Raw genomic sequence first — 11,213 nt, 5'->3', positions numbered from 1 at the left:
TGGCTGCCATCTTGGATTTATACAAAGAAATATAGAACAAAAAGGCAATTTCACAAGACCAGATCTCCAAATGCATTTATGAAAACCCGTATTCATACATGATTTCTTCTTGTAAGTATTTGTATAAATCATGTAATCCATTTTTAAGGATACTATTTGTAATTATATGTTCAATTTACCTCTTAATAATACTGGGCATATTTTAATCCAAATTTACATTGATATACATGTACATGTAGAACATACTCTTAAGCACACAGATTTGTAAAGTAGATTTGTACAGCCTCAATGCCGCATCCCCAACTTTACCCTATCAAAATGCAGATTTTGGTGTCAGGTGAAAGCTCATATTTTTCTCATTAACATGTTGAAAGTAGGCACTCCAAATCGGTATATTTCCGAAAGAAATAAAAAAAACTAACATCATAACAACCTGCAGTTTGAAAAGCATCGCAGGATCATATCGCAGTGCGATGTGGAGTCTGAATACAACTTAAAGCTCTTAATCTGGTTACCCACCTTTAATTGCCATAAATTTATACTGCATTTTACACTGCACCATTGTACATCTTTTCTGCTAAACTGTAGAATAACTTTACCAGCACTCAGAAATTATCATGTTCCTTCGTCTACGTGACCTACGAATCCCATCATCGGCTACAACAGGCTCTACAGGAACAAGTCTCCTGCCATCATCGCTTCCAAGTTGCTTTTCCACTGTTGGAGCTGAGGTTGCAGCAGTGCGTGTGGGACATAGTCTTTGAACGGCCTTATTGATTTCTTCTAGGGTATGGCAATGTAATTGGTATTCACCAGTGTGCACATTAACCTCCAGATTTACATGGGCGATAATGTCATTGAACTTGATGAGAGTGTCACTTATTTCTTTCTTGTAGACACCATTACTTAGCATGGTGTAAACATTTACAGTTACTTGAATGTTATTAGCACGACTGTCCTCATAAGAAACCGGTCTTCTAAAGTCCTTGCCTTTATGAACCATACGAATCACTTGTCCAATTACAAAAGTTTTCTGTGCCTTTTTGAGGATGGCATAATCACTGAACAAGGAGACCAAATCCACTGAATTTTGCACTGAGACAGATGCATTGTCATACTCTTGGCGTTGTCGGACACGTCTTAACCTGCATGGACAGATGAAATTAAAATGCAAGAAGAATAGAAATGAAATGGGTAAGTTGTATTTCTATTGCTAATTGGAGTACACCTCACACATAAAAATTCATAAATGGTATTAACAATATATAGCAGCAGATCTTTGATATGTGAGTTCATGCATTTCATTGCCACGGTTAAATTACCCTTTGATGTTTTCCCATCACTTTTGGTGAAAACAATTAAGGGTGTGTGTATTGATGTTTGTTCTGCACAACAACAAAATCATGTTCAGTCATTTACCTGTAACAATGGTATCCATTTTTTATTGCTTGACCTGTATTGTACTGTATTTTGAAATTTATAAACAAAAATCAAATTCTGAATACTTTGGAATGTCAGTGATAAGTTAACTATGTTTAATATACATCATAGGTCAACAAAAATGGGACTCAAACAAGTGTAAGATCACCAAAATGTCCACCAGAGAGTTTGCATAATTTATGACACTCACCTGTCATGGTCAAGATGTTTGTTTGTATTCAACATAGAGACCAGGGTTGCTTTGTACACCTCCTTAGTTTTGCCTGGTACTTTAACCTTTTGGCTGTACTTCTGTGGTGCCCTGAAAGAGTGAAAAATGCAGATGTGAAAGAAAATTTATAATCATGTCCAGATGCAAGACACCTTATCAAGAACACTATTTCAAAGATGTACATTTGACTCAACTTTTGCTATTCTAAGGACATCTAAAGTTTTGCCTGCTATATCCCAAAATCAATATTTCCGAGTTCCGACTGATTTTGCTTGATCGCATCACATATGCTTTAAATGTTTACTAGTACAGTATTCGTTCCATTAACTGCCCAATCGCACTCATGCACCTATAAGCGCCCACCACCTAGCCACTTCACTAAACATGATCTTTTATTACATGTATGTGCAGGTCTGCAGGATACATGCTGCAACTACATATTTATCAAGCACAGAACCTTCTACACATCAAATGCATGCGCGAACAGTTGCCCATTTCTAGCACGCAATAATTTAAGACAATATCAAAAATAAACGCCCACCCAAAATGACTTTGTTAAGCACCATGGGCATTAAATGGAATGAATATTGTACACACATTTCCTAATTCATATTTTAAGATTGATAAATTACCTTCTTTCACATGAAGTTTCTGCTGAATCAAGGGGGTTGTCAAGAAATTCAATGTTATTGAATATTTCTTGAACACTTGGTAGATCACCATCAAGATGTAAGTTGTCGCTGACAAGGGTAGAGTCATCACCAATAGCAACTGAGTCATCCCCAGCAGAGGTTGAGTCATCACCAGCAGGAGTTGAGTCATCACTAGTAGGAGTTGAGTCATCACCACTAGAAGTGGGGTCATCACCAGTAGGAGTTGTGCCATCACCAGTAGAAGTTGTGCCATCACCAGTAGGAGTTGTGTCATCACCAGCAGAGGTTGAGTCATCACTACATCACCAACAGAGGTTGAGTCATCACTAGTAGGAGTTGCATCATCACCAGCAGAGGTTAAGTCATCACTAGTAGGAGTTGTGTCATCACCAGCAGCAGTAAGTTGTGTCATCACCAGCAGAAGTTGAGTCATCACTAGTAGGAGTTGTGTCATCACCAGCAGAAGTTGAGTCATCACTAGTAGGAGTTGTGTCATCACCAGCAGAGGTTGAGTCATCACTAGTAGGAGTTGTGTCATCACCAGCAGAGGTTGAGTCATCACTAGTAGGAGTTGTGTCATCACCAGCAGAGGTTGAGTCATCACTAGTAGGAGTTGCATCATCACCAGCAGAGGTTGAGTCATCACTAGTAGGAGTTGTGTCATCACCAGCAGAAGTTGAGTTATCACTAGTAGGAGTTGTGTCATCACCAGCAGAAGTTGAGTCATCACTAGTAGGAGTTGCATCATCACCAGCAGAGGTTGAGTCATCACTAGTAGGAGTTGTGTCATCACCAGCAGAGGTTGAGTCATCACAAATAGGAGTTGTGTCATCACCAGCAGAGGTTGAGTCATCACAAGTAGGAGTTATGTCATCACCAGCAGAGATTGAGTCATCACTAGCAGAGGCTGAGCAAGGAGTCGTGTTATTACCAGTAGAGGAGGTTGCATCATCACCATCATTAGATGCTGATTCATCATGATTGACCATGGGAAGTTGTGCTTCGTCACCTTGGTTTGATACATCTGGAACATTAAAATATAATCCAGTGGGAATTCGTTAACACAAAATCTGTTGAGACAAAATTCCTGATAACACAAAAATGACCGGGTTTACAGTACACAAAGTCCTAAAACTAAAATCCAAAGCCCTGACAAGTCTTTGTCAACAAGGTTCCACTGTAAATACTTGAAATGCTCTCTCAAACACAAAATTGAAAAGTTTTTTAAATTATTTTGAATTTGTTTTTTGTTTGACTTTTAAAACTCATTGTAATCAATATCTGAAAATATAATAACATTAAGGTAAGGGGTATGAACGTTTGGACAGTATTTATTGTGGGACATTAGAGCACATCAGACATATCGAATCGCACTCTGAATACGAAGAATGTCCTTCTGATATCAAATAATTTTTATTTTTATTTCTCTGGCCACAGTATCAAATCGTGCGTGTAAAGGTAATTACACAGAGCATAATTGTACGCGTACAAGATCAGTTTGCAATCTTGTCGGCTTGCAATCTTTAACATTATGCCCAGTGCAAAAATTCATTTTAAAGGAACTTTCCAATAATTATTCAAAATCAACACTTCACATACCTTGTCCAACAACATCACACACCAGTCCAGCTTCATGTGCAAGTTCAAGAGCTGCCGCCTTCCCTTCCAACCATGCATTTCTTTCGTCTCCAACTTCTGGATAGTCGTGGAGGTTGGCAGGCTGAAAACCAGTAGCATACTGTTTTGGCCATATCATCTCTGCTTTGGGATGTGGGCGAGCAAATTCTGGTGCCTGAGGATCAACCCGAATCTGTTCCAACCGTACCATGTGCGCACGGTTGCTGTCCAGCCGGGCATATGTATAATTATGCCGATTCCCAACCCACTGGCCATTCTTGGACCAAAATGATTCAACAAGATCTGTACCCACCAGCTCCAGGAAGCAGTCTACATCTGGATACTGATCTCGCATGAAACAGATCAGACTGACAGCAAAGTGACATGAGAGCTTAATGTCTGTGAATGTTTCTCGGGAGAGGAAGTTCTTCTGAAGGGTGCGGGCCTTTGATTGGATCACACTTTCCCTCCACAGTGTCAAGAAGTGAGTGACAGTAGCTGCATACATAATTCTATCTCGTAGTGATGCTGTCTTGCTGCAGAATACCTCTACATACATCCATACCACTTTGAGGAAGATGAGGGTTCCCTTGACTGAGTGGTCTGGAACACGGCCATCAACATTCCCATCAACCACTTGCTGAAGACAGTGTTGTACTTTCAGGAAGCACACCCTCTGCGCAGAACGCCAATTCTGTCTATCTGTTCGCTGGATGTCTTCTTGAAGGAGTCCATGATCATGGAAAGGAAACAACTGGTAGACAAGTGTGAGATGGTTCGAGAGGATGGTGAAGTTGCCCATTTTCATGTCACGAGAAGCATGGAAAAGATGGTTGACCATTTTCTTGTGGTTATGAATATAATCCTGGTCAAACAAGCCCTTCAGAGTGTATGACCCATCTTCTTGACTTATCTTGAAGCATGTGTAGTCAAAACCATCTTCACTTGGGATGGGTTGATATTTCTCCTCTACCAAGTTTGTTGCTGTGGCTACCATCAGGCTCCTACGCCTAGCATCCCCATCAGAGGCCTGTCCAATTAGCGGTCCGAGTATATCATGCAGATGCCGATCATACAAACTCTGCAACTCATCCCACTGACGTCTGATAAATCCCGAGTCAAAAGTATTGCATGTTGGATGAATCAAGATGGGGATCTTTGGGAGTGCTGGATGCAAGGGGTTGAGAATCACAGCACGACCCATCGATCCAATCTTGCAATCCTGGAAGGATTTCATAATATTGTTATATCCTTCTTCACCATCACCAACTTTAATGCTGAAATCTTCCTTACACGTATGGCCATCTCCATTCTCTCCACAGAAACCTATCAGGCTGTCATTGCTAGCTACATATTCTATGTGAGCCGTAATAGCCGTCTCATCTTCAGCTAGTAGCACTGGAACCTTAGGAATGTTCCCCCTCTCTCTGGAATCTGCATATAGTGACTTGAGCTTAACAAAATTCTCCTCGGCAATACCTGGTAGAAGTTGAAACGCCTTTTGTTTACGCCAGCGGAACATGCTGTGGATTTCTGGTCCGAAGATGTTGAGGGACACAAAATTGGCTAAACGTGGGCCTCCCCACATTAGTATTACTTCAAAGAACGTCTGCAGTGGAGCTGGGTATCGTTTCCCTTTCTTCTCAACGTGCAGATTTCTCCCGATTGCTTCCAGAAGTCCATTTAAGACACTCTTATCTTTGAGTTTACCTTCTGCATCTGCCTTTTGAAGTTGATGACATATAGCTTTCATACTACCCCTTCGTGAAAATTCCACCACTCTCTCCTTATATGTGCGACATTTGATCTGTGTCCGCGCAACCTTACTCGTTAGGAAGAATATTTGCGATGTTTTTTTGTCGATTTCTCTCCTTTGTTGGGCTAGTTTCGAGCTACGTTCATGATTCGTCAGCATATCATTTCTTATTGTGGATATGTCTCTATTGCCATCATTGTCTGTTGTTCTGTGGCGAAGGAGAGCCCGCTTTCTGAATGATTGTAGTTTTGGGATGCCCGCACAGTCCTCACACATGTTATCAGAAAAGAATCCAAGATGCTTACATTTGGCACTCCTAAAAGTTCCTTTGATAGTTTTCATGCCATCATCAGTGCAAATGGTATATGATGCATAAGGTTCCGGAAACCATGATGTCACTTTGTCATCTTGGCCAGGCAAAACGTCATCTAACAATAGTGTACAAACTAAAGTTGTTGAACCCCCCTTTTCAGTATATGTGTAGTTCTGTTTATAAAATCCATATCAAATTTGGCGGGCATCAGATTGGTTTGAGCTAGATGATGCAGGGGTTGATGGAGAAGCAGTGAAGAAGGATGATATCTTCTTGCACTTGATGGTCTTCTTGCTGGCTGTCATGTGTCTATTACTATCCACGTGTCGTTTGGCGTTGCCAAGAAAGCAGTGGCTATTCAGGGAAAGTGCCAGCATATCCTTGCAGACGATACAAACTGCCTCCTTCCCGTTCTGCTTAAAGATGCCTGGGTATGTTTTGTCCAGTCTTTGAAATGCCCTGTCTTCAGGACTACTTCCCAAGTCTTTCATTGCGTTACTTTGGTGTGCTGCGCTGTTCACATGCCGCTTCACGTTTGAAAACTTGTTGCTTGCTCCAATTTCGAGTTTCATATTGCAAGTGTTGCAGATGACCATGAACTTCTTCTCTCCATCCTGGTACAATGTTGCCTCCTTTGTGATTTGTGCGAGCTGTGTCTTCAGTTTAGCTTGGGTTATATCAACTGTTGCTACTTTGGGTTGGTTGTCTGTTGCATCTGGAATGTCATGATCAATACCAGCGTCATAAACACATACCACATCCCCATCTATATCCACACATTCTACATCCACACGTTGAGTGTTACTGGTCTCTGGGACTCCTGTGGGACTTTGCTGCTCTTCTTGCTCTAATCTGCTACGCTTAGGTGGCGACATCACCGAACTTATCTTCTCGTGTTCCATCGGTGGATCTACACTTTGCTCTTCTTGTTCTGACCTGCTACGCTTAGGTGGTGACATCACCAAACTTATCTTCTTGCTTTCCATCGGTGGATCTACACTTTGCTCTTCTTCTTGATCTAATCTGCTACGCTTAGGTGGTGACATCGCCGAACTTATCTTCTCGTGTTCTATTGGTGGATGACCACAATAATCACACAGCATGTGATGCTTCTCAACAATTTCATACTCATCACAGTCACAACTTTGACACGCTCCCCGCTCTACACCCCTTTTGTCCTTCCCCATCACGACCTGAAAACAAAACCCAACAGATAGGAGTATTACAATTTTTCAGTATCAATTTCAAAAGCCAGGATATAATTTATGTTACACATTGCTGCCTTCCATCATCTTGATGGCTTCCCAGGATGATTCAGCACCCATGGTTTCAGAATTTTGCATTAATCAATTTTGGGTATTTAAAGTGCATAATTTGAATACATTGCAAACTAAATAAAAGTCCCACAAACTTAATTTCAAGTTTGGTAGCCCAAACAGTGGCGTAGCATCATAGGGCTGCCACCCCCCCCCCCCCCACCCAATCGATTGCAAAATTAAGAAAATATACCATACCTGCCAACATTCAACATTGAAAACCGAGGCTAAAACGCGATCACGGTATTCACGGCCACAATTGCTTTGTTTTGGGTGCGATTGTATGTTATCCAACAAAAAAATTAGTTATGGACGGCTGACACAATGTGGTCAATGGAACTAACCTCTTTGAAAAAAATATAATTTTTTTTTTAAATCAGAAAATCAGAGTACTCTGATTTTGGGGGGTTTAAAACTGGAAATCGGGAGTGTCTTTGCTAAAATCTGAGTAGTTGGCAGGTGTGTCTTACACGGTACCCCCAATCATGATCGGTGCCCAAATAGCATGTGCAAAGCATGCCTACAGTACACTTCATGCAAGGTTGTCAAATTATGCACCTTTTGCAGGGGACCGGTCTTGGGTGCAAAATTGCAAAGCATGCCTACAGTACACTTCATGCAAGGTTGTCAAATTATGCACCTTTTGCAGGGGACCGGTCTTGGGTGCAAAATTCAGACACCTTGCGAAAAAAGTAAGGTCCAACAGACACGCAACCCAGGGCACGCAATCCGAGCAGTAAATTTTACTTTTATGACCCAAAGAACATGTTACAGTACGATACTTTGTGTATTTTAGGTTTCTGAATTCTGCATCATTTTCTGGATTAAGAGCAATTTTTGAATCTTTATTTAATTCAATTTCAATTTGATTAAAAAATAACATTTTATAGATTTAAATTACTGCTACATACAAGAAGTTAAGAACTGTTTTGGGTGCAAAATTTGGAAATCCTGCATACACCACCTGAACTGCAAGTTTTGCACATAAATCTCTAGACACTGTAAGGTTTTTGAATAATACACATTGTTTTGGATTTTTGCCAAAACAGTTTTGCATGTTTTTACAATAGTTTTCAAGAAGGTTCTCCAGCAGTCTGCTGATTTGGCGATGTTTAAATGTATGGCGTAAATACCGAAGCGGGGTTCTGATTGGCTAATCATCATAATCATGTCATCATCATATCGGCACCTCATCCACAAATCACATTTTTTCCTAGATTCAAAATTAATTTATATCTGTAAATAATTTTTATTCATCTTCTTGTATGTAGCAGTTATTTTTAATCTTATATAAATTCCAATATAATTATTGAATGAAGGTCTAATATAGTGAAAGTTTGATTTCTGAAAATAATGGATTTAAAATGAGAAGCAAACTGTAGGTATGCCAGGTGAATTCAAATTTGACATCACTGCATCATCTAGTCTAGCTTAGAACATGTCATTGGGATCATGATCAAGCCCGGTGATCAAGCCCTCAATCATGTTGATTGCCATTGCCGTTCATGACATGTACAGTACAGGCTATGAATGTAGTGCTGTCGTTGGCACCATTTTTTTCTGTCGACATAATTTGTATACCGACGTCGACATAAAAAACAAATTCCCAAAAAAAATATATATTTTTGGCCAGATAAAGCAAGGTATACGCCCAAGGATGGAAACCAGAGAAATACTGCTATTCTTTCAAAAAAAATTTTTTTTAAATTACTTTTGCTTCTATTGAGCAGCTAGCAATGCATACTAATTCAATGTGTCCCTGAAAGGTATTAATCAAAATATAAAAATTCATCCCAACTTTGTAAAAAAAAAAATTGGCATTTTTTTAAGAATTTTTTTTTGATGTCGACATGTCATGTCGGCCGTCGGGATACATGCCGATGTCGACATTATGTCGACATAAGGCATGTCGACGACGGCACTAGTAAGAAGTATAATAAAACTAACATCTGAACATGCTAACGCTCACAGTATAAACATCAATCCATGATGATGATGATCAAATAACATACAAATTAATTAACATGTTAAGTTAAGCTTACCTTTTTGAGTACCTTTTGCACCTGAATATTCATTTATATTGACCTGTTTGTACATTTTTGGAGCCATATCAGGAGTTTAATGGGCAAAAATGTTGCATATATCTCCTTAAACAATCTGAAAACGAGGTTTTAAAACACAAATCCTACACACACTTTCGCGTGTTACATGATTTTATGTAACTTGATGGAGGCTGCCATTATATTAGTTCCCGTTTTAACGGGAGCACCGACAATCACCATCTTCTGCAACAGGTGGTGGTCGCCGTGCATTCTCGTGAACGGAATGGGATTATTTTGACATTTTAAAACGCTTGAAATATCACAAACAAATAGGCCTATGTTAATAAATAATATAAATACAAGCTAAAACCGTTGGGGTTCGATAATGATCTATTGGAGGTTCAAAACGAAAAATCAAATACTGGTAGTGGTAGGCCTAGCTATAAAATTATAGTGAAATTAGTCTGTTTACTTTTCTCCCCGCTTTTCTCAAGTTAAATTCGCATGATTATGCCCTAAGACTGTTTGTAGGCCTGCAACAAATTGGTGGCATTTCATCTAATTCCCCCCGGACTCAAAACATGCTGTCATCGGTGACTCATCACCGAGAAGAAATCGATGGGAAAGGGTAGGCCTACTTTTTTCATGCGTCGAGGTCCGCCCGGACCACGAATAGCGGGTACCCTGCCCCCCCCAAGGCCTAGCAGTCAATAGGCCAATTTATCATAAATATAGGGCCCCATGCCTAAATTTTATAGGATATAAACTAAATCTTTTTTGTTGCGATGCACTAGTCACTAGATGCACTTGTTTACCTGCATGATACATGCATGTACACGGGCTGAAATCAATCAAATCATGTGCTCCTGATATGATAAGTCCCGCAACCCACTTTCATGAATGGTCAATTATTGTATGTTAATTGTTTGTTATGGGATCGTCTTGATAAACCTGCATGGAAAAGTGCGTGATAAGCAACGTACAGCAAGTTCGGCCACTATTTATTTTTTCAAGTTATAATCAAGAAACTTGCAACCTGCATGTGACGTGAACTTCTGTGAAATATTTACCGTGCTAATTTATTCATTTATTAGTTACAATTATTATGTACAAACGACAGTATGACAAACATAATCATTATCTCTTTTTTAGATATGTAGCCCTTAAAAGGGCTGTTTTTTTTGTTTTGTTTTTTTTTTCATTTTTATTCACGTGTATTGGGCGGTTTAAAAGAAGAGAAGGGGCTTTTTCGTTTGTTTTCTTCCCTTTCGATTATGCAAAGCGATAATCGAAACGATCCTGGGAAAGAATGCGCCTCAAACCATCTTCGTCTTCGCTTCTACAGAAAAAGCCAATATTGCAGCGTTGAGCAGTACCAGACCTTCGAGAGTGGAAAAATGTGCTGGACTTCGGCTTGAGCAGAATTCCAACATCTTGGTTGATGGAGAATTCACGATTATCCATTATTTCCGACAACAGCTTCGCAGCATCTCGTTTCAAGCTAGCTCTCTTCTTCCCTTCACTATCAATTACCGCTACTGCATTGACGTCTCGCCTGTTGCACCGATCACGTTGCAAGGTGTACTTTGCATCCACAGTTAGTGAATTGCTACCATAATGGGGCATGCCAACGACCAGAACACCATTAATGAAGACCTTCATCTTTGCTGAGAAGTGAAGAAGTGCCATCCTCCGGAAATGGTACATTATTTATACCAATTTGGCTAGCGAAAAACGAAAAGGGATATCTATTGTTGTCACTATTGATTAATTCTGGGTCCATATCGATTTTGTTCGTAAGATCTGCTGCAGGATTGTCCTTGGGATCCCCGCACACGGTATAAATAGACTGGAGTTAGATCTGG

At 40.0% G+C, this 11,213-nt stretch overlaps 1 protein-coding gene across 1 annotated transcript; it reads right to left on the bottom strand.

Moving 5' to 3' along the window:
- On the bottom strand, positions 1-6,026 carry LOC140145144 (uncharacterized). The gene is made up of 5 exons (XM_072166922.1): positions 3,904-6,026; positions 2,695-3,328; positions 2,284-2,601; positions 1,631-1,741; positions 1-1,145 (listed from the first exon to the last, which is right to left on the bottom strand). The coding sequence occupies exons 1-5, from the start codon at positions 6,017-6,019 to the stop codon at positions 596-598; spliced, it is 3,729 nt and encodes a 1,242-aa protein (XP_072023023.1). The 5' UTR covers positions 6,020-6,026; the 3' UTR covers positions 1-595.
- Between the last annotated feature and the right edge of the window lie 5,187 nt (positions 6,027-11,213).

Source organism: Amphiura filiformis, unplaced genomic scaffold (assembly GCF_039555335.1).
Source record: "Amphiura filiformis unplaced genomic scaffold, Afil_fr2py scaffold_149, whole genome shotgun sequence".
NCBI classification, from domain to species: Eukaryota; Metazoa; Echinodermata; class Ophiuroidea; order Amphilepidida; family Amphiuridae; genus Amphiura; species Amphiura filiformis.
Note: the sequence above shows the minus strand (reverse complement) of the source record. Positions and strands in the feature narration are given on the sequence as shown.

What these genes read in the sequence shown, in the direction of transcription:
- LOC140145144 (XM_072166922.1), bottom strand. Translation starts at nt 6,019, where the DNA reads ATGAAAACTATCAAAGGAACTTTTAGGAGTGCCAAATGTAAGCATCTT. An exon ending in GACACAACTTACTGCTGCTG is followed by an intron (nt 2,602 to 2,694) that starts GTGATGACACAA and finishes TTGGTGATGTAG; the next exon opens with TGATGACTCAACCTCTGCTG. An exon ending in GAAACTTCATGTGAAAGAAG is followed by an intron (nt 1,742 to 2,283) that starts GTAATTTATCAA and finishes TCACTCTTTCAG; the next exon opens with GGCACCACAGAAGTACAGCC.